Raw genomic sequence first — 22,323 nt, forward strand, 5'->3', positions numbered from 1 at the left:
GTGGGGAGAGAGGAAATAGGAGAGCGAATGGAATGAAAAAGAAACTCAGCCTTCCAGGGCAGCCCCGCCTCCATGTCGGGGAAGTAACCAATAGGAGCGCGGGATCCCGCACCCCTGGCCAATGGGAACCTCTGTGGGCGGGTCGTCTCGCGGAGGGGCAGAAGGCCGGGAGCTGACCGGGGTTGGCTAACCAGGGAGCACGGACGCGGTCTCAGGTAGGAAGGAGGGGTGCGCACCTCGCTCTGCCCCTGGCCCGGGGGGGGCCCTTGCGGAAACGTGTGTGCTCGAGGATCCTCTGGGGTCTCAGCCCTGAGACAACGGAAGACCCGTGCTGATAGGAACTCCTGATGCACAGAGGGGAGGGGTTTTGGTTTTGGGGGAAAGGAGATAAGGAGTAATTGCAGCGACCCCACCCCATTAACAGGTTGGTCGCGCATGCCGGGAAGTCGGGGCACGCCCTGTCCTTGCACCAGCATTTCTGCCTCGGTCGACTGGTGCCCGCCGTGTCCCTTTCTGGTGGTGGTGGGTGGGCCTCTCAGTGGCTTGGAGTTGGGGGGCCGACCTCCCCTAGCTGGGGGCTCCTTGGGGGCAGGGGGCAGGGAGGAGGAATTGGGAGCTGAGGCTGCGAGCCTTCCTCCGGTGGAGGGTGGGACAGCTAACTTCTGCCTCTCCCCGCCTCTTTTCCTTGCCCCTTGGCAACTGGATTGACTCGCCTTTTGGGAAATTCCTCTCCCCTGGACACTCGGGGTTGGGGGTGCCCCCTAGCGGAAGACTGCGGAGCTCAGGGGCTGCCTTTTGGCTGTTTGGACACCGTGAGGTGGGGGTGAGAGTGGTGGCCACTCTGACCCCTCCCGTTCTTTGTGCGCCTGCAGCGAGTGTTCCGCAGAAGCACACGCTGTGCCCCCGCACCTCGGGCTAAACAGGAAGAAAAGTATAGATAAACCAGCAGGGTGCCAGATTCCCCTCTGCTGCCTGCTGAGAGTCGCCACTGGACACTCAGGAAGCTGGTGGGGCATCTGTGGGGCAAGGAGAGGTGAAAGGCCACCAGGTGAAGAGGAAGATTTGAGTGGCTTGGTAGAGAATGCTCCCAACAATGTCCACATACTGGTTAGGGGTTCCTGCTAACCACACACGGGAGAGTTGAGACAAATAGACAAGGAACTTCTAAGACCCTCACAATTGGTTGGTGGCAATTCCAGGACTAGTCCTTAAGTGGACTTTCTAGGCAATCTCTGATCCTTTGTTTCTGTCACTTCCCCAAGAAATGCTGATGTCTCTTTCCCTCCACGTAGATCTCAGGCCTCTGTCCACCTGGGCCTTGGGGGGGTCTGTTCCCTGGCAGTGTCTAGGGTACCACTGGTGATACAAACCCAGGTCCAATGTGCTCTGGAGCCATGAAAGCCTGTCATCCCTATGACTTCATGTATGACATGTGACAACCTTTCTGAATTTATTTCCCTCTTTGGGAAATGAAGGAGATTGTTACTGCTTTGAGAAAAGTTGTAACTGGGTCCTGAGAGGCTCACAAGACATTGCTGGTTTTGCTCCCCCAGTGGGGAGCTGCTGTGAGTTTGTTAGGGAAGTGAGATAGTGCTCAACCAGAGACAAGGTTCTATTTCTCCTGCTGAGGCAGATGGGCAGCCGAGTGGACAAAACTCTTGAGGCTCATGGCCAGGGTAGGAGAGAGAGAGGCAGAGGTAATGGGTGTACTGGGGAGTTTACAAGGAACCCTGGTAGTGTTAGGGGGCTTCAGAACATAACTTTCTCAAAGGATGAGCCAGCCTATGAACCTAACCCTGTCCTGGCAGAGAGGACAGTTGTGAACAGGCAGTGACTGGCTTCTAGGGAAGGGGCAGACTCTGTTGCCACTTTGCTTCACACTTTGCTTTCACACTTTCAACTCTGTGGTTTCCCATATGATCATGTGATTGCTCCAGTCTGAAAGGCTTTAGCCGGTTGCAAATGGGAGCATAACATCAATCACGCAGACACTTGGCTGGCTGTGGAAAGGGAACTCTGGTAGGACTCCCTCCTCGCACCCCTGTCGTGCTACATGGCCTCTGAGGCCTTCCTCATATCCTCAGGGTTGGTCCACTTCCTCACAGATCAGGCCCACAGAAACCACATGCCTTCCATATTCTCCTAAGCCTGTATAACACACTCACCCACAGACACTCGGGCCTTGAGTGGAGACATGGATCCACACATGTGCAAATGCTCTGATGGGTACATGCAGGTGCATGTATAACAGAAGGGGTGCCTGTAGGAAGCTGAATCAATCCATATCTCTGTCCTCCTGCCTGCAGCTGTTGGGGAGGTGCAGTGAGTCCAGGCATGCCCCTTGGTGAGCACAGCCTCAGAACTGAGGGTGATCTAGGCTTAAGCTGGTTGATGAATGTTCCTTGTACTCTGCAGGAAGACCATGTGGACCCTGGTGAGCTGGGTGGCCTTATGGGTAGGGCTGGTGGCTGGAACACAGTGCCCAGATGGCCAACTCTGCCCTGTGGCCTGCTGCCCGGACCCGAGAGGAACTGGCTACAGCTGCTGCAACCCTGTCCTGGTGGGTGCCATTCCTGCCCTAGACAAGAATCGATAACCCTGGAGCCTTGGCTGCAGTGGGTCTTTTGGTTTAATCCTCTCTCTTCCTAGGACAAGTGGCCTACAACTCTGAGCCAGCGTCTGGGCAGCCCCTGCCAGACTCATGCCCACTGCTCTACTGGCCATTCCTGCATCCTCACCATCACTGGAACTTCCAGTTGCTGCCCCTTTCCAAAGGTAAGCATGCCATTGGCTCGATTGGAGGGGGCTTAGAGCTGCATTCACTCTTTCCCTGCACCCTCCTATTCTGGTAAAAGGGCCTTGCCCACACAGGCTTCCTTGTGTCCTGCAGGCCGTGTCATGTGGGGATGGCCATCACTGCTGCCCCCAGGGCTTCCACTGTAGTGCTGATGGGCAATCCTGTTTCCAGAGATCAGGTGCGACAGGGGCTGGGGATGAGCAGGGAACACATAGGAGCCTAGAGTGCTCAGGACCCCAGCCACCTGGGTGGGTGGTCCCCATTCCTGTCCTTGTGCTCTCATTCATGTGATAAACGTACTAATGCTCTGACAGAAGGCAGCTCCAGGGACCTGAGGGCGCAGGAGAGGATATAGGTTTGGTGGGGTAGGAAGAGGCCACACCAGGCTAATTCAATGACAACCCACTTTCACTGGATGCCCCACCCTGTCATCTTTCTGAGGCAGGGTCTGTCTTACAGGGAGAATGGGGTAGTGGATCTTGGGGCTCTAGTAGCAACCCCTAGAGCCCCTAGAGCTGGACCTACAGGCTCTGATGTTACGAGCTCCTTGAGTGATGGGGAAAATGGCTTTCATTGACTGGGCTGGTGGAATCCTGATCATCTTGTCCACAGATAATGACCTCTTGGGTGCTATCCAGTGCCCTGGTAGCCAGTTCGAATGCCCGGACTCCTCCACATGCTGCATTATGCTTGATGGCTCCTGGGGATGCTGCCTCTTGCCCCAGGTACAGGTGTGGGGAGATGGGAGTGAGAAGAAGTGGGGGGCATGGCTAGAGGTGGGGGTGGCAAAGGTACATCCATGGCTGTTTTTCTCAGGCCTCTTGCTGTGAAGACAGGGTGCACTGCTGTCCCCATGGGGCCACCTGTGACCTGGTTCACACCCGCTGTGTCACACCCACAGGCACCTTCCCCCTAGCAAAGAAGTTCCCTGCACAAAGAAGCACTAATAGGGCAGGTGAGGAAGGAGAACCTCAGGCTGGGGGTTGCGGTGAGGCCTAATCTGACTCCTGGCTAAGTTCCCTCCACCTGGCCATCCCTCAGGCCCAGTTCCTCGTCCAGTGGCTTTGCCCAGCTCAGTTCTGTGTCCTGATGCACGGAGCCAGTGCCCTGATGATTCTACCTGCTGCAAGCTGCCCAATGGAAGCTATGGCTGCTGCCCAATGCCCAATGTGAGTGAGGGCTGGAGCCAGCTTGGCTGTGTACTTACAGCCACCCTGGCCTGGACACCGCCTTACAGGGGGATCCAGGGGCTGGGGTCAGTTGTCTGATTGCTCAGGGCTCATGCTGCCCCCTAGTGGGGGGACTGGAGCAGTGCCAGGCATAAGCCTGGCTGCTTCCTATGCTCACTTAAGACTGGAAGTTAGACTCACCTCTGGTCCTCACCCAGGCCATTTGCTGCTCCGACCACCAGCACTGCTGCCCCCAGGACACTGTGTGTGACCTGACCCAGAGCAAGTGCCTCTCCAAGGAGAATGACACTACAGACCTCCTGAGCAAGCTGCCTGCACACACAGGTACCTCAAGCAAACCACCTTATTCCACCAAACTGTTCCATGATCGGATGTGGGGATGGTTGCTGATAGCAAGGAGAGATTAGGCAGCAGCTACCTCCCCACATTGGTCTTGCCTCGGGATCACTGCGGGGTGGCATACATTCTGCCTTCTATCTATAACATCTGGGTTCTGGCTGTGGAGACTGCAACTGGGTAGACCCCCCCCCCCACACAAGGCTGACCTGTCCTCTCTCCTATACAGTGAAGGATGTGAAGTGCGACATGGAGGTGAGCTGCCCAGACGGCTATACCTGCTGTCGTCTTCAGACAGGAGCCTGGGGCTGCTGCCCATTTACACAGGTACCCAAGTACCAGGGTGGGCTGGGCTGAGCAGAGGTAGCAGTAAGCTGAGGCCTTGTGCTCACTGGCCCTTCTGTCTACTCCAGGCTGTGTGCTGTGAGGACCATATACACTGCTGCCCGGCAGGATATAAGTGTTACACTGAGAAGGGAACCTGCGAACAGGGAGGCTTCCAGATGCCCTGGATGAAGAAGATCCCAGCCCGCCTCAGCCTGCCACACCCACAGTCCTTGAAGAATGATGTTTCCTGTGATGATGTTACCAGCTGTCCCCAATCCAGCACCTGCTGCCGACTAATTTCTGGGGAATGGGGCTGCTGTCCTATCCCAGAGGTGCTTGGGTAGGGGGCAGCACTGGGGTGATAGTACCTTGGCCTGGTCAGATGGGTGGCCACCGTGCTATACTCTGTACACTTCCTAGCCCATGCTGGCCCCTAGCTCTGAGATTCATCTCCCAGCTAGAGGAGCTGTAGACAGGAGACAATTGCCCGCATGGCAACTTCTAGAACACTTTTTCTGCCCATCCCCCAGGCTGTCTGCTGTTCGGACCACCTGCACTGCTGTCCCCAGGGCTACGTATGTGTGGCTGAGGGAAGGTGTCAGAAGGGAAACAAGCTAGTGGCTGGACTAGAGAAAATGCCTGCCCGCAAGGCTCCCCAGAACCACACAGGAGACACTGGCTGTGACCAGCATACCAGCTGCCCAGTGGGGCAGACCTGCTGCCCAAACCTGAGTGGGGGCTGGGCCTGCTGCCAGCTGCCCCACGTGAGTGTCTGATGGCTGACCTGGGAAAAGGGGGTGTGGTGCGGAGGACGGGAGGCTGGAGTGTGATGTCACTCCATCACCGCAGGCTGTGTGCTGTGAGGACCGGCAACATTGCTGCCCGGCGGGGTACACCTGCAATGTGAAGGCCCGATCCTGTGAGAAGGAAGTGGACACTGCCCGTCCTGCCACCCGCCTGCTTCTCGGCCCTAATGAGGGTGTGGATGATGTGGAGTGTGGGGCAGGACACTTCTGCCATGATAACCAAACCTGCTGCCAAAACAGCCGAGGGGACTGGGCCTGCTGTCCCTACCATCAGGTCAGTGCCACCTCTGACCCTGGCACTTGGGATGGGAATGGGTCAGGTTCTGCCTTGTCTAACTGTTTCCTCTCTCCGCCGCCCCCCCCCCAACTATTCAGGGTGTCTGCTGTGCAGATCGGCGACACTGCTGTCCTCGCGGCTACCGCTGTGGGGCCAAGGGAACCAAGTGCTTGCGCAGGCAGAACCCGCGCTGGGATAACCTTTCGGCCTTCCCAGCCCCCAGACAGCTGCTGTAAGGAGGAGCTGAGGAACAGAAGATACTTCTCAGCCCTCTGGACCCTGTCCAGAGAGCATCCACCTGCTCAGGCCTCCCTCGCTCCTTTTCCCCCTAATTATCCCTGACCCCCCCCCCCAACTCTGAATCACTCCACTACCATGGAAGGTGGGGGCTTCGATCTAAGGCCTTCCTCATTTAGGGGACAGTGGCAAAAAGCCACATTACAATACAAACTGCCACCCCTCCGCCCAATTTCTTTGGACCCTGTGGCCAGGTGCTTTCCCCTATCCACAGGTGGTGTGTGTGTGTGTACGCGCGTGCGTGTGCTCCAATAAAGTTTGTACACTTTCTTAACTGTCTGATTTGGCCACCCTGCCTTACCCTCCCAGGAGAGCCCTGAACGGGGATCCTTGTCCAGTGCCAACATTCACCCTACACAGAAAGACACACAAGGCGTTCACCTCACCATTCTATATTTGCTGTCGCCCACGGTGGGCCCCATCACCGTACCCCCTAGTCCCCAGGCCTACCCCAGTCACCGGCCCTGTGACATCGCAGCCCAAGAGATGGGCCGGTCAGCAAGCAGCGCCCCCTCCCCTCCCAAGGGTCCACAAAGAACGCCCCCTCCCTTCCCAGCCCTCACTAGCAGCCCAGGCTGGGTAACCCCTCCTTCTCTCCCAAGATAGAACTTTCTATGTACAGCCACTTTTATACAGGCACCGCTCCCCCCCCCACCCCCAGCCCTCTTCCCCAGCACCTCCCAGTGGGGGGCCGGACCCCTCCCACCTCCCCCTGCTTGGAGGCAGATCCAGGGCCCCTTCCCACGACTTTACCCAGCACATACCACGGAACAGCTTCGCAGGCCCCAGGACGCCTTTCCGGGCTCCCGGGGGTTCGCACCCTGGGGGCGGGCCCGGGCGGGAGGGGGCGGAGCTACTTGACGTTGAACACCATCAGCGGCCGCTCCTCCCGCCGCTGCCACGGGCTCTTCTTGTCGCCGGCGTCGTCGCCCACCTCCGCCCCCAGCTCGTCCTCCGGGCTGGTGAGCGAGTCGCGCCGGAGCTCGCTGGCACTGCTGCGGGAACTGTCCCCGCGGCTCCGGCCTCGGCCCCGGGGCACCGTGGCCGCCCGGCCCTCGGGCGCCGCCACCTCGTCCAGCAGCGGCGTCAGCGAGTTGTCCTCCGGCGAGCAGAGGCCCGTGCGGCTCTCGCTGCTGCTGGGCTCCGTGTCCTCACTGAGCGCCAGGCGCGGCGGCGCGGGCGGCGCGGGGGGCGGCGGCGGCACGGCGGCGGCGGCGGGGCCGCGCTCGCGCTCCTCCCGCGGGGGCCGGCGGCGCGCGGGCCGCGCCTCGTGCACGTCGACGCCAGAGTCTAGGCTGGCGTCGGTGCTGCGGCCCCCGCCGCCCGCCTGCAGGTCGATGTAGGAGTGGCGCACCTGCGAGTTGGAGCGCCCGTCCAGCGACACGAACCAGGCGCGCGGGTGAGGCTTCACGCCCAGTTCCAGCAGCTTCTTCTCGGTCAGCGCCTGCAGCTCCCCGTTGAGCTGCGCCATGGTGGACTCGTTGAACAGCACCGGGATCGTGACCGAGCCGCTGACCGGCGCCGAGCGCCCGCTCCCCCAGCCCTCGCCGCCGCCGGCCCCGCCGCCCTCGCCCCCCGCACCCGGGTGGCCCTGGATCAGCGGGCGCTGGGGATCGGGCTGGGGAAAGGGGCGCGCGGGGCCGGGGGCGGAGCCCTCGGGAGGGGTGGGCTCGTCGCCCACCCCCGCGGCACCCGCCTCGCCGCCCAGGCGCACGTAGTGCGCGGGGATCACCAGCGTGGGCATGACGTTGCGGTAGACGTTGTCCTTGAGGTGGTCGATGGAGCCGCAGAAGATGAGCTGCCCGGCCTGGCTTAGCGACGGCGGCCGCGCCAGCTGGTCCACCGACTGCGACAGCAGGAAGTCGGGGGTCTTGCTCTCGGCCGCCCCCTTGTGGCCCAGGTAGTGGTCGAACGGCGGCGGCGGCGAGGGGGGCTCGTGCAGGAAGGCCGAGGCCCCCGCTGGTCCCCGCCGGTACTCATCCAGGCCCGGCTCCAGCCCGCCAGGCCCCTCCACGGAGCGGGCGCCCTTGAGCCCTGCAGCCTCGGCCCCGCGGGCACCCGGAGGCTCGGTGGCCGGGCGGCTAGACGAGCGCGGCTTGGCACGGAAGAAGTCATCCCGGGAGGAGGCTAAATCTCTGGAGCTGGAGAAGGCCGAATGGAGGGGTCCTGGCGGTGGGGCCTCGGGGTCCCCTGAAGAGGCAGGTTCCAGGGGTCCCCCACAGATGAGGTGGAGCTGGGACATCGAGGTGGCCTGATCGCGTTTGTTACCATCAGAGGGCCCCGAGAGCTGCAGCTTGCGGTGCTGCTGTCTGGGCTTCAGGCAACGCCTCCTGGAGAGGAGGGAAAAGAGGGAGGACCATCAAGAAAAGCCCGCCACACACTCCCCATGATGAAGACAGAGGATCGGGTTCAACGCCTGGGGTTGTCAGAAAGTGGGGAGTATTGTAGCAGGGGCCTGGGAAAAGTCTGTGGTAAGCAGGGCCCTGTCCAGTGGCTACATTTGGGTTCCCATGGGGTAAACACTTGTGTGTGTGTGTGTGTGTGTGTGTGTGTACGTGCGCACGTGCTAGAAGTGCCTGAGAACCTAGAAGAGCATCTCAGCCAACTAGGAGTGGGTCTGTCCTAGGGTCCCCTGGGAGTGAGGGCTGGCCTAGGTCCCCTGGGCTCAGCGACACCAGTGGTAGAGCAGATCTTTTGAGGTGAGAGGAGTTAGGGGCTGGGGCTGGTGCCCTCACCGGCAATAGTAGATAAGCAGACACAGCAGTATGAGCACCAGCAGAGCCAGAGCCGCCAGGATGGTAAGCAGAAAGATGGTGTGGTAGGTACCAATGTCTTGGATGCCCGACGTGATGGTGACCAGCCCTGTGCCAGGCAAGGGTTTAGTGTTCAGGGATGGATGACCTTCCTGCCACTTGCCAAGTTTCCTCTTTCTTCCCCCTGCCCCGATGACCCACCACTCTCACCAGCCGTGGGGGAGGCCATGGCAGCCACCCAGTAGCCCAGCTGGGAGGAGACGAAGGTCCAGTAGAGCTGCCGCCCTTCCTTCCGGATCACACCGGTGCCATTGCGTACCCACAGTCCTAGGAGAGCCCGGGGTGCATAAATCTCCTAAATGTTCTTCCCCCCAAACTCCAGTACTGAAACCTCCTGAGACACTTACCACTCTTGGGGTCAAACCTCCAGGCTGGAATGCTGGTGCCCACAGCCAGAGCACGGGGCTCTGAGGGCACTGGCAGGGACAGGTGAATGGGGCCGGAGAGGGGCACTTCCGTCCCATTGCCTGTCAGCAGGTGGACGCTTACAGCAGCCAGAGGTATGAGCTCTAGCCAGGAGCCATTGCCTGAAAGAAGAGGACACAAGTGCTAAGGAATTGTGGGAAGGGGTTCTTTTCTGTATCCCATATCAGGCACGTGGCTTACCAGAGCTGGATGCCTCAGTGCCCAGGAAGGCAGGGAAAGCCCTCATTTCCTGCTGGGTGCTGGCAGGTGTGAGTGATGCCCAGAGCTGGCTGTAGGTGGAGCTGACTGGCAGACGGGCTGCCCGGCGCTGAAACTGTACCCAAGGCTGAGAGCGGGCACCTGGATGGAGAGAGAGGGAGGCTGCAGTGGCCTGGGCAAGAGAGCAGAACAAAAAAGCAGGTATGGAAGAAGAGGAGCCACTGGGTGAGGCGATTGAAAAGGCCAGAGAGGTGGTGACCTGGAGAGAACAGGACAGCCATAGATGATTCCCTTGTTAGGGACATGAACCTGAAACCTCCCATCCTGATTGTGACCCTTAGCAAGTTGCTTGCTTGTTGTGAAGCACTGTTTCCTTATAAAATGAGCAAGGGATGGTGGCATGGTGGTGCATGCCTACACACCCGGAGGGAGGTGGAGAGGTAGGAGGATTCTTTTTTTTTTTTTTTTTTTTTTCCAGTCATGGGGCTTGAACTCTGGGCCTGGGCGCTGTCCCTGAACTCTTCAGCTCAAGGCAAGTGCTCTACCACTTGAGCCACAGCAGCACTTCTGGTTTTCTAGTGGTTTATTGAAGATAAGAGTCTCATAGACTTTCCTGCCTGGGCTGGCTTTGAACTGTGATTCTCAGATCTCAGCCTCCTGAGTAGCTAGGATTACAGGCGTGAGCCACTGATGCCCAGCTAGGAGGATTCTTGTCTAAAGCCAGAGCTATGCAAAAGCAAGACCTTGTCTGAAAAATAAAGAAAAAAAATCCAAACCCTAGTACTGTCAAAATAAATAAGTAAACATATAAACCTATAAGATAGTGAGGCTCAGGATCTCAAGCAATTAGCAACATCTCTTCCATGGTAAGCAGTGTTCTCCATCCTAAGATGCAAGGATGAGTAAGACAGTTCCCTGCCTTTAAGTTCATGGTATAATGCAATGCTATCCTTCATGGTACTGTAAGAACTTCCTGCAGAGAATGTATCTGTGCTACCCACCATGATACCCACAGGACCATATTACTAGTACTTTTAATTTTTAAGCATTTAATGAATTCTTCCTGGGAACTGGTGGTTCATACCTATCATCCTAGCTACTTAAGTGGCTGAGATCTGAGGATCATAGTTCAAGGCTAGCCTGGGCAGGAATGTCTGTGAGACTCTTATCTCCAATTAACCACCAAAAAACAGAATTGGAGCTTAAGTGGTAGAGTGACAACCTTGAGAAAAAGAACCCCAGAACTAGCACAAAAATAAATAAGCCCATCGCCAGTGGCTCACGCCTGTAATCCTAGCTACTCAGGAGGCTGAGATCTGAGAATCACAATTCAAAGCCAGCCCAGGCAGGAAGCTTCATGAGACTCTACTCAGAAAACACGAAGTGGCACTGCGGCTCAAGTGGTAGAGAACTAGCAATGAGCTGACGAGTTCAGGGACAGTGCCCAGGCCCAGAGTTCAAGCCCCATCACTGACAAAATAAATAAATAAATAAGAAGGACAGGGAATCTGGCTTAGTGGTAGAGTCCTTGCCTAGCATGCATGAAGCCCTGGGTTCGATTCCTCAATACCACATAAACAGAAGAAGCTGGAAGTGATGCTGTGTCTCAAGTGGTAGAGTGCTAGCCTTGAGCAAAAGAAGCTTAGGGACAGTGCCCAGGCCCTGAGTTCAAGCCCCAGAACTGGCAAAATAATAATAATAATAATAATAATAATAATAATAATAATAACAAGTCATTAATTTATTTCAATTTAAATGGACATAAATCGCTAAGGCTACACTAGACAGCTTAGGGTGGAGGTGGTGGTGGTGGTGGTGGTGGTGGTGGTGGTGGTGGTGGTGGTGGTGGTGGTGGTGGTGGTGTGTGTGTGTGTGTGTGTGTGTGTGTGTGTGTGTGTGTGTGTGTGTGTGTCTGTGTGTGTGTGTTGGGTGGAGAGGATAGACATCAAAACAATTCCAAGCCTGGCGCCGGTGGCTCACACCTGTAATCCTAGCAACTCAGGAGCTGAGATCTGAGGATTGTGGTTCAAAGCCAGCCCAGGCAGCAAAGTCTGTGAAACTCAATCTCCAGTTAACCACCAGAAAACTGAAGTGGCGCTGTGGCTCAAGTAGTAAAGTACTTGCCTTGAGCTGAAGGTCTAAGGCACAACACCAAGGCCCAGAGTTCAAGCCCCACAACTGGAAAGAAAAAAGTGTGTGTGTGTGTGTGTGTGTGTGTGTGTGTGTGTGTGTGAGAGAGAGAGAGAGAGAAAGAGAGAGAGAGAGAGAGAGAGAGAGAGATAACATTAAGCTGTATGAAATGCTGGCCAGATTATCTATAGTAACCCCTGTAATAAGTGTGACAGTAGAAGTCTTTATTATTAACTACATTATATACATGCAAGGGCCCTGAGTGCCATGGCCCACCCACCTGCCCCCATCCCATCATGTCTCTCTTAAATGCTGGGAGCTTGGCCCACCCCTCAGCAGGGAAGGCCCTGCAGCGTCTTGAAGACTAAGTGAAACACATTCAAGAAGGAAAGAGGGAAAGGCCTTCCAGGGGATGAGAAGGACCTGCAGGCCTTCAGAGCCAGCAGCGCTGAGGCTGGCGGCTGGGGTCTAGAAGGCACTGTCAGCTTTCCTTATGTCACCGCAAGCTGTACTTGCAGCCCTTTTTTGTTTTTGCTTTTAGCTGGAGTCTTGATGACTTTGCCTGAGCTGGCCATGATCTGATTCTCCTGCTTCTGCTTCCTGAGTAGCTGAGATCATAGACACATACGACCATGCCTGGCTGCACTGCCAACTTTGTGAAGGGCCTGAGCTTTATACTAAAACCTGTGGGACCCTTGGAAGCCCAGAAGCTAGGTGGCAACAGAGACTATTGGGCATTTTATAATCCTTCTGGGACATTGAGAAGCCTCTACCATACAAGGCTCAGAGGGATAAAGATAGTCAGCAAAGCTGTGTGCAGTGATTCATACCTATGATCCTAGCCCCTCAGAAGGCTGAGATCTGAGGACTGTGGTTCAAAGCCAGTCCAGGCAGGAAAGTCCATGAGATTCTTATCCTCTCCCTCCCATTCCCCCCTCTCTCTTGGTCATGGGGCTTGAATTCAGGGCCTGAGCACTGTCCTTGATCCTTTTTTTCCTCAAGAATAGTGCTCTACCACTTTGAGCAACAGCTCCACTTCCCCCCTTTTTTTTAAAGTGGTTAACTGGAGATAAGCATCTCATGGGGCCTTTCCTGCCCAGGCTGGCTTCAATCTGTGATCTTCAGATTTCAGCCTCTTGAGTAGGTAGGATTACAGGCGTGAGCCACTGGTGCTCCATAAGACTCTAACCACCAAAAAGCTGGAACTATCGTGGAGCTATATGGAGTGCTAACCTAGAGCGGATAAAGCCAAGGGACAACATCCAGGCTTGAATTCAAGCTTCAGTTCTGGCACACACATATGGATAGTAAGCAACAGTAATTTAGAGTAATTTGCCAACCAGGACTCAAGCTCTCCCACTGTGGCTGTCTAATATCAGCTACATAGTGTCTAGCCTCTGTGCAACCTAGCATGTTCTCAGCCCTCAGCCCTAGCATGTTCTCATTGCCCCTCCTGCCTAGTCGCTGATGACACCCAGGTCCTCTGGAGCAAAGGTACCGCTGCTCACTTTCCCCTCCAGAGCTCACAGGGTCCACTATCCCTTTGTTAAATTCCCATCAGCTCCAGCCAGCTCCGCTCCAAGAGCAGGGGTGTCTCAACACCAAACATGGCTGCCTTCTCAGCTGCCTGCCTGCTCTAGAACTATTCCAGGGTTTGCAATGGCATTTGTCTGACTTCCTACTTGCCTGTGAACTCCACAAGGTAGAGAGCAGAGATGTTCTTCCCTACCATTGTGCCTGGCATCAGCCATCATAACATACTTGGCATGGTGCAGGAGTAGGAGGAAATATTAGCTGAGTGAGACTGAAAGCCTGTGCATACACAAGGACCCCTGTGCATTGTTCTGGGCCTTGTACTGGGTGACAGTCCAATCTATGGAAGGACTCTCTCATGGCCTTCTCCCATTGCCAAGCGTACAACAAGTACGTGGAGATCCACTGCAGGTGGCAGGGAGGTAAGAACAAAGGGAGAGTAGAAACCACGAGAAACCCCAGTAAACTGTAAATATTTATTGAACACCTTTTGTTTGCAGGGTTGATGATGATGTCGATAACTACCTTCCATACCTTCCACATGAACAAATGTGGCTCAGAGAGGTTAATTGACATGCCTCAGGCACCCAGCTAACATGTGAAGGACAGAGGTCTTAGGTTCAGGGAAGCGGGAGGAAGCTGATGTGAAATGAAGGCCGGGTTGGGGGGGGGGGCTTACCAGGAGAGCCTAGGAGGATGTGTACAAGGTCCTCATAGAGGATGAGGGTGGCTGGCCGCTCAGGGAGCAGGTAGAGGCTGACAGATGCATACACTGCAAGAGGGAGGGTTGACCTGTCAGTGCCAGAAAAGCCCCCCACCCTGCGTCCCCTGCATCTGCATCCCAGTGGCTTCCTCCTCCCTCTGCCCCTCTGCATACCCCAGCCCAGGCAGCAGCTGCTATCAAGTCTGCCTGCCCCCCTCCGCCCCCAAGGACTATTTTGAGTAGGGGCTGAGGGAGGGTCAGCTGCTGCCCACCCCCCTCCACCTGCTCTTCCACTCACAAGGCAACTTGTCAACACGCCAGGGCACAGAATTGGTGAGGAAGCCAGGGCGGGCAGCAGAGACCAGCACCCAGGTGCCCAAGCGGTAATTGAGAGGCAGCGTGGCCACACCCTCCGAGTCCGTGGTACCAGCAGCCAGCAGGGTCCGGTTCCCAAACACGTCCACAGAGGCCCTGGCCAGGGGCACGAGCTCCCCGCTCACATAGACCTGCACCTTGATCAGGATTTCTGTAGGCAAGACAGGGGGGAGGAGTGAGGAAGAGGAGGAGGAGGAAGAGGAGGAGGAGGAGGAGGAGGAGCAGGAGGAGGAGAACTGAGGGCAATCCAGAAATCAGAGGGGACTTTGGCTACAAGAGGTTTGGGAGCTGACTCCAAAGCAGATATTCTAAAATAAGAGCTAGTATTTGCTTATGTTTTGCATGCTGGGGATCAAACCTAGGGTTTTGAGCATGCTGAACATGAAGCGTGCCAGTAAGCTACACCCTCAGCCACCAGCAGCCTGAGAGAATGGATGGTGACATGTTTACTGTATTTCATCAACATTTCTGTACCCAGGTTGTGTCTGTGATTGATGATATCATAATGACACCTAACAGCATTATTCCCATTCTTACTGGTGCATGAAATAATCATGGGTCTTATAGTCAATGATGTATTAAATTTGATAAAATGTACCCTTGGCCCATTTTACAGACAACAAAACTGAGGCTCAAAGACTAGGTATGTGGCTAGTGTTCAGAGAGAGATAGTAGTCTAAATCTAAGATCTAAATTCTTAGCCACTTGTCTGTGGAGAGGAGAGAAAGAGAGGGCTGAGGAGGAGTGCATAAGGGAGGAGGTAGTATCTCAGGTGACAGGGGAGAGGTCAAGATTGAGCCTTTTGGAAGGTAGATGAGGTGGGTCCAAGTTTGAGTTCTCTCAAAAAACATGGAGAAGGGGATACAAGAAATCGTTCACTCCCATCACTCATCCTTTCCCGAGTCCTTTGCACACATCTGTTTTCCTTTAGATTTAGGGACTCATCCCAACCCTTAAGCCCAAGCAAGTATCTCCTGACCCTTCCCCCTCATGTCTATAGCTGGTCAGCAGCAGTCACTATGGCAACGCCCTCATTCCAGATCAGGCAGGGAGCTGGGGCCCCTGGCAAGGAGAAGGAGAATCTGGGGGCCTGCTGAGATCCAGGGGAAACCAGTGTGGAGGGGACTGGGAAGGGAAGCATATGTCTTCTCATTTCCGGGGCTGCTTATAGCAGGAGACAGTCCGGACATGCTGGCCCTGCAGGTGTCCTGGGCTCTGAGGGGGGTGTGATAGGGCCCCATTGCCACTACCTCTCCCCACTCCATACAGCCTTCCCTCAACACCATGCCTTGCTCTTCCCCTGCCTTACTGCTAAGAATGGATGTCATGGCTGAAAAGGTTCAGAGGCCTCAGGATGGGGCCCAGGAGGTAGATGGGTTGGGCACTGGGGCTTGGATGAAAATCTAGAGGGGTTCAGATACAGAAGGAAGTCTAAAAGCAGCAGGGCATAGAGAGGTCTGGAGCCTCAAAGACTTCAGGAAGGCCTTACATGTGGGGCCAACACTCAAGAGTGACAGGTGTCTCAGCTCAGGCTTCCACTCAGAGCCAGTGCCACGCCTGCCCCTGGCATCCCATCCAGCTGTTCACCAGAGCCCACCTCCTTTTCCAACCTTTCAGGACAGAGCCTAATGGTGCTGACTGGGGCCCACTAGGCCCACTCCTGCTTTCTAGCTCTCCAAGGAGTGTGAGTGTGTGTGTGTGTGCACACGCAAACACATCCAGTAAGAATTCTGGGAAGCTGGAAGTGCCTGGACTGTTCTTTGGCCTTACCCGGGGCCAGAAGCAGCTGGACAGAGCAGCTGGGAAGAGGGGACCCAGGAGTCTGAAATGTACTCACTTGAGGGAATGCCTTGGGCTCAAAGGCCAGCCAGGGCTTGGGAGAAGGGAGGGGCCTGGGGAAACCAAACTGAGGTGTTCAGGTAAGGCCTGAAAGAGGCATTAATGCCAGGCTGGGGGTTGGGCAGGTGCCTAGCGGATTCCCTTCCCCCTTTGCCTCAACCTGGGCTTCCAGCCAGCTGCCTGAGAGAGCCCCCTATCCTGGCCCGGTTCCAGGCAATTCCCTGGGCCCTCTCCCCTGGGGTGCAGGGCCTTGAGGGAGGGGCCTCATAAGAAACTAGAGCCTCTTCCTACCTGGCAAAACCTCCTCTCTTCTTAGAGCAGGAGAGACTGAGGCAGGAGACCCTTTGCCAGTCTCAAGGGCTGACAATCCAGACAGTGTCAGCCTCATTTCAGAAGGAAATCCTACCTCTTCCTCCCTTCATCCGGACCCCACTTCCCTCAACAAGACGCTTCCCCCTCCCCTTCCTGTCGGCTCCTGCGGGTTGGGGGAAGGAGTGGGGAGCACTGCTTTGGGCTGGGATGGAGCTCCCTGGCAGGGTAGGGAGAGCCGTAGCGGGGTGGTGGCGCAGTAGCCTGGGAGGTGGGCACAGGGCTGGAGTGGGTGGAGGCGCGGGAGCTCCCAGGGAACGGGCGCGGAGTCGTGGCCTCTCCCACCGCAGGAGCCGGCCCCACCCCCATCCCACACACCCACCTGGGCCGGGGAGAAGTGACGTGAGGAGGGGGTGATCTGGAAGCGGTCAGAGGACAGGAGTGGCAGGAGGCCGGCTGGACGGGGACCCAGACACCTGCCCTCCCAGCTGGCACTGCCCACAGCCAGCCAGCCATCTCAGCATGGCTCCGAGACCACAGCCCTGCCGTGTGCCTGGAGTTGAGAATCACAATGTACCCCTTTTTCTCAGGGCCCTCCAACTGCAGCCCCTCTTCCACCGTGGGCTGATCAGCGTTTATTTGGTGCACCCCGAATTCTAAACCTAGGTTTTGGCTAGAAGCTGTCAGGCTCCCGGGCGAAGAACCCCATTCCAGCCGTCAATCCCGCCCACAGCCTCACCCACTCCCCCTCCTCCCCTCCCCCCCTCAAGCCCATCTCTAGGCTCCCAGCCCCCGTCCGGCCCAGGGTGGCAGCCGATGCCTGCACCCCCCACCCAGCCAGAGTCGCGAGCGAGAGACTCGCGGGGGGCAGCGGCGCGGGCGCCCGCCCCAACCCGCCCCTGGGCGGGTGTCTTCGGTAGACAATGGCTCAGGCAGCAGAGCCTCGAGGACCAGGAGAGAGAAAAACAAGTCTGGAGGGGGTGGCGACGCCGAGCTTGGGGACCCCCGTCCTCCCCCATGTGCCTCCCCGAGACTTGCGCCCCAGACAGTTCCCCCCACTTTCCTCCATAACAGCCGACCCCAGGTCGCTTAGCCCCCCCCCCCCACCCCAATGCAAGGGACAGAATACACCCCGATCCACTAGCACCACGAAGAGGAGGCTACTGGCAGGGGCCCGATCGCCGGGCGCAGGCCCACGACCATCGCCCCTCCGGGCCGAGACTCACCCTGCGGGCTGGGGGGCTCCGGCGGCGACTTGCCGGGAGCCCGAGAGGCACCGCCGAGCAGCAGCCCCAGCAGCGGCAGCAGCCGCGCGAGGACGCTGGGGCCACTGGGCGGCGGCATCGCGGGGCTCCGGCCGGCCCTAGCGGTCCATAGCTGCCGCCCGGCCCGGCAAGGCCGGCCCCGCTCAGCCCCAGCTCTGCGCCGCGCCGCCCCGCTCGGGCTCCGGCTCAGGGCTCCGGCTCGGGCTCCGGCTGCGGCGCCCGCTCCGCGCGATTGTCTCCGCCCGGAGCCTCCGCCAGCGCCCCCTGCAGGCGGCGCCCCGCACCGCGGCTCTCCCGGCGCCGCCCCTTCGCGGCCCCGCTCCGCCCGCCGCCCCCCAGCTCCGCCCGGATCGCAGCCCTTCCAGCAGCCCCCCCCTCCCCGCCCCCTTACCCGCGCTCCCAAGCTGCAAACGAATTTAGCAGTTAGGGTTAACTCACCAAGGTTGGAGGTTCGAGGGGCGCTGGAATTTGGTGCACAATGTGGGGTGGGGGAGCATGGCTATCGCTCACTCTCCAAGAAGTACTGTCATGAATATCTCAAAAAAGTGTAATTACTCCCGCCCCACTGTCCACTCTCTCCACACAGACAACCACGCACGGCACCCTCCGCAAATCAGAGCTGGGTCCTAGCCTGCCTACCTTTACCACAGACCAGTTCCTTAGCCTTTTGATTCTCAGTCATCCTTTTGAATGGGAATTGTAACCTAGTAAGGTTGTTGCAACGATTAAATTAAATAATGATGTAGAGTCTATTTGCAACTATGTAATACACAGTGAGGAAGTAGCTGTTCTTCTCTTCGGTAATGAGACGCTTTCTGGGACCACCATCGTTGTGGGGAAGTTCGTCTAGAGACAGAAACAAATTTCTCACTCACAGTTATCCATTGGTCCCACTGGTATTAAACTTTGTGAATGACAAACTAGATCTTTCCTTCTTCTTCAGCCCCACAGCTGAAGACTGTTCTTTCATTCTAGTTCATTACTCCTCCTGGTTGTCATGGCCCAAATTCTGTCCTGTATATTCAAATCCTCATCTAAGCAGTTCATCATCCCCCCTCCAGGTCCTCTCTGGCTTGCTACCTTCTCTGTAGTGTGCCCAGGAGACAGGACTGGACACTTCATACAAAGACCTCATTACCCAGAGGACAGCACTGGTTGGCCCATGGTTAGAACCATTTACTTGAATCTTCTGATTTAAGGAGACTTCACAATGAGCTGTGGATTCCTTTTCCCTTTCTTCCTTAATCTTTCCTTTCCTTCTTTCTTCCTTTTTCTCTATTCCCACACACTTTTGGACAGGGTCTTGCTAGTAGTACAGGTTGACCTTAAACTCAAGATCCTCTCTTCTCAGTCTCCTAAGTAGTTAGGATTACAAGTCTGCACCTCTGTGCCTACATCTCTTCCTTTTTTTTTTTTTTTTTTTTTTTAACAATTTCTAACCAGATTTCTCAATCCTATTCTTATGTAACCAACTTTTAGAACCTAAGCACAGGATTTATCACTTTTCCTTGGTGAATTTAATCTTGCTGGTTTCAACCCAATTTTCCAATCTGTCAAGGCTGCCTTGAATCTGCTTCAGTCACCCATTGTATTGGCGTCCCTCCCTGCCCATCTGCAGAATGAAGAGTGGCTTCCTTTGCTCTACTCGAGGAACTCACCATGACGCCAGCCAGCCAGCCCAGGGTCAGGATGGAGCTTTGAGACACTCTGTGGAGATCTTCAGTTTTAGCAGAATTGTTCAGGTCTAAATCTGGATCTCTCTGATCCAGCTCACATTTCTGCCTTGTCTATAAGGACACCTGCCAAATGCTTTGCTGGATCAAGATAAGTGGTCTGGGGCCAGCCAATCCCAAGGTTGGAGTGGAGAGGGAACTGGCTGCTGTTCAATCATCATGGCTCAATCTTTTCTTAAATGTTTACACTCACCCAACTAGAAACTGGTTCCAGAACTTGTCATGCATGGATGTCAGATTGTCAGATTCTTTTTAATTTTTTTTTAAATTTTTTTTTTTTTTTTGGTCGGTCATGGGGCCTGAACTCTGGGTCTGGGCGCTGTCCCTGAGCTCTTCAGCTCAAGGCAAGTGCTCTACCACTTGAGCCATAACGCCACTTCTGGCCGTTTTCTGTGTTTGTGGTGCTGAGGAATCGAACTCAGGGCCACATGCATGCAAGGCAAGCACTGTACCACTGAGCCACCTTCCCAGCCCCAAGATTGTCAGATTCTTCTGTTCAGAATTTTTTTTTTTTTTTTTTGGTGCCAGTCCTGGGGCTTGAACTCAGGGCCTTGGCTTTTGTCCCTGAGCTTTTGTGCTCAAGGCTAGTGCTTTACCACTTCAGCCACAGCTCTGCTTCTGGCTTTGTTAGTTATTAATTGGAGATGCATCTCACAGGCTTTCCTGGGTGGACTGGCTTGGAACCGCAATCCTCAGATCTCAGACTCTGGAGGAGGTAGGATTACAGCATCCAACTCAGCATCTACTTTTTTTTTTTTTTGGTCCAGTCATGGGGCCTGAACCCTGGGCCTGGGCGCTGTCCCTCAGCTCTTCAGCTCAAGGCTAGCGCTCTACCACTTGAGCCACAACACCACTTCCGGCTTATTTCTTTTTTCTTATGTGGTGCTGAGGAATCGAACCCAGGGCCTCAGGCATGCAAGGCAAGCGCTCTACCACTGAGCCACCTTCCCAGCCCCTCAGCATCTACTTTTTGTGCGGTAAGTTTGTACATCAGTGACATCAGTGGCTTCCCCACCATTTAGTTTCCAGTTCAAACTTCTACCCATCATCACAAGATATGCCCACTTGCCTGCTCTCTCCCTACTTTTCTAACCTTATCTTTGGCCCTCTGCCTGGCTCCCCTCTCCTCAGAGCCATCTTCCCTGACCATGATCCAGAAAATGGCAATGTCCCACATTCATTTTATCACTGTCTCCTTCCCTTCACTTCCACATACAGCTTTGGCCACCATCATCACATATTGATTTCTTGGTTTAAACGTAAGTCCCATAGGGCATTTGTTTCCATTCCATCCTGGCACTGGAACAGCCACAGCACATGGTAGGTGCTCAGTAAACACAAATTAACAAATCATTGGAATACCTGGGGACCCCCAGTTTTGTCTCCCAACTCCATTCTATGCAGCTGGAGGGTCATCTTGTAACCTTCCCCCTTTCCTAACAGAGGGCCTTTCTCAGTGGAGATCAGGAGGCAACATCTGCTGTCTCCTCCCTGGCATGACACTGTCCTCAGCCTGCGGAGAACTAGCCAGCCTCCCTCTTTCCTTCCTCACTCTAAACACAGGTTAAAAAGCCAATTTGGGGAGAAACAGGGAAGCATGTTATTTTCTCATGTTCTGCATCATTTGGAGGTTTATTTACCCCAAACCATGAAATATATACTTCATCTATTTTTATTTTGACAGTACTTAGAACTTTATGCTTGTTAGGCACATCTCTACCTTTTTGTTTTCATTAGTTTTGATTTTGCCAGTCCTGGGGATTGAACTCAGCTGCTTTTGCTCAGGGATAGCACTGTGACCCACAGCACCACTTCCTGCTTTTTCTGTTTATATGGTATTGGGCTTCATGCATGCTACACAAACACTCTACCACTAGTCCAGGGAGCAAACCCAGGGCTTCATGCATGCTAGGCAAGCACTATACCACTAGTCCAGGAAGCAAACCCAGGGCTTCGTGCATGCTAGGCAAGTACTCTACCAATAAGCCCCATTCCTAGCTCCTCATTAGGGTTTGGATAAGGTTTTTTTTGTGCTTTTTGTGGGGTTTTGTTGTTGTTGTTGTTGTTGTTTTCATTGTGAGGCTTGAACTTTGGGCCTGGGCACTGTCCCTCAGCTCTTCAGTTCAAGGTTAGCACTCTACCACTTGAGCCACAGCGCCACTTCCAGCTTTTCTGTTTATGTGGTGCTGAGGAATCAAACCCTCATGCATGCAAGGCAAGCACTCTACCACTGAGCCACTTTCCCAGCCCTGAATAAGGTTTTGTGTGTTTTGCCCAGGACAGGCCTCAAACTGTGATCTTCCTACTAATGCCTTCCTTGTAGTCTTGATTATAGATGTAAACTTCCATAGTAGCTGTCTAATGTGTGTGTGTGTCTATCTGTCTGTCTGTCTGTCTGTTGGTCCTGAAGCTTGAACTCAGAGCCTAGGAGCTATCCCCAAGCTTTTTTGTTAAAGGCCAACACTCTATTTGAGCCATAGCTCTACTTTTGGCTTTGGAGGGAAGAGTCTCACAGCCTTTCCTGCCCAGGATGGCTTCAAATCACAATCCTTTGATCTCAGCCTCTTGGGTAGCTAGGATTACAACCATGAGCCACTGGTGCTGAGCCTGAGCTGTCTTTTTTTTTTTTTTTTGGCTTGAACTCTGGGCCTACGCACTGTCCCCTAGCTCTTTAGCTCAAGGCTAGTGTTCTACCACTTGAACCACAGAGCTATTGCCAGTTTAGTGGTGGTTAATTGGAGATAAGTGTCTCATGGACTTTTCTGCCTGAGCTGGCTTTGAACCATGATCTCAGCCTCCTGAGTAGCTAGGATTATAGGTGTGAGCCATTAGCACTCAGCTATAAGCTGTCTATTGTTTGTGTGTGTACCTGTACTGGGGCTTTAATTCAGTATCTTGTGATCTCGTTTGGCTTTTTCAGTCAAGGCTGGCACTCTGCCCCTTGAGCCACACCTCCATTCTAGCCTTTT

General features: G+C 55.2%; 2 protein-coding genes across 4 annotated transcripts; one reads left to right on the forward strand and one right to left on the reverse strand.

Moving 5' to 3' along the window:
• Window positions 1-146: 146 nt before the first annotated feature.
• On the forward strand, window positions 147-6,304 carry Grn (granulin precursor). The gene is made up of 13 exons (XM_070027863.1): window positions 147-215; window positions 2,416-2,560; window positions 2,650-2,775; window positions 2,891-2,975; window positions 3,410-3,522; window positions 3,614-3,752; window positions 3,839-3,966; window positions 4,185-4,311; window positions 4,553-4,650; window positions 4,737-4,982; window positions 5,181-5,414; window positions 5,500-5,730; window positions 5,832-6,304. Exons 2-13 carry the CDS (start codon window positions 2,423-2,425, stop codon window positions 5,967-5,969), a joined length of 1,803 nt encoding a protein of 600 aa, XP_069883964.1. The 5' UTR covers window positions 147-215; window positions 2,416-2,422; the 3' UTR covers window positions 5,970-6,304.
• Window positions 6,305-6,416: 112 nt separating this feature from the next.
• Window positions 6,417-19,660, reverse strand: Fam171a2 (family with sequence similarity 171 member A2). Of its 3 annotated transcripts, XM_070027866.1 has the most exons (9): window positions 19,280-19,660; window positions 18,261-18,467; window positions 14,132-14,359; window positions 13,810-13,902; window positions 9,450-9,608; window positions 9,191-9,370; window positions 8,985-9,110; window positions 8,766-8,892; window positions 6,417-8,360 (listed from the first exon to the last, which is right to left on the reverse strand). In XM_070027866.1, the coding sequence occupies exons 2-9, from the start codon at window positions 18,301-18,303 to the stop codon at window positions 6,884-6,886; spliced, it is 2,433 nt and encodes an 810-aa protein (XP_069883967.1). In that variant the 5' UTR covers window positions 18,304-18,467; window positions 19,280-19,660; the 3' UTR covers window positions 6,417-6,883. The 3 variants fall into 3 exon arrangements, with proteins under 3 accessions (XP_069883967.1, XP_069883965.1, XP_069883966.1); XM_070027864.1 differs by lacking the exons at window positions 18,261-18,467; window positions 19,280-19,660 and adding an exon at window positions 17,583-17,847; XM_070027865.1 differs by lacking the exons at window positions 18,261-18,467; window positions 19,280-19,660 and adding an exon at window positions 17,583-17,846 and having other exon boundaries at window positions 8,994-9,110.
• Window positions 19,661-22,323: the final 2,663 nt, after the last annotated feature.

Source organism: Dipodomys merriami, unplaced genomic scaffold (assembly GCF_024711535.1).
Source record: "Dipodomys merriami isolate MVZ:Mamm:240054 unplaced genomic scaffold, mDipMer1.0.p SCAF_19, whole genome shotgun sequence".
Taxonomy (NCBI): Eukaryota; Metazoa; Chordata; class Mammalia; order Rodentia; family Heteromyidae; genus Dipodomys; species Dipodomys merriami.

Coding starts and splice junctions, on each gene's coding strand:
- Fam171a2 (XM_070027864.1), bottom strand. CDS start 17,700: ATGCCGCCGCCCAGTGGCCCCAGCGTCCTCGCGCGGCTGCTGCCGCTG. Junction 8,893..8,984: donor CCCCACGGCTGGTGAGAGTG/GTGGGTCATCGG, acceptor TGCCTGGCACAG/GGCTGGTCACCATCACGTCG. Junction 8,361..8,765: donor CTGCTTATCTACTATTGCCG/GTGAGGGCACCA, acceptor CCTCCTCTCCAG/GAGGCGTTGCCTGAAGCCCA.
- Grn (XM_070027863.1), top strand. CDS start 2,423: ATGTGGACCCTGGTGAGCTGGGTGGCCTTATGGGTAGGGCTGGTGGCT. Junction 2,776..2,890: donor GTTGCTGCCCCTTTCCAAAG/GTAAGCATGCCA, acceptor TGTGTCCTGCAG/GCCGTGTCATGTGGGGATGG. Junction 3,523..3,613: donor GATGCTGCCTCTTGCCCCAG/GTACAGGTGTGG, acceptor TGTTTTTCTCAG/GCCTCTTGCTGTGAAGACAG.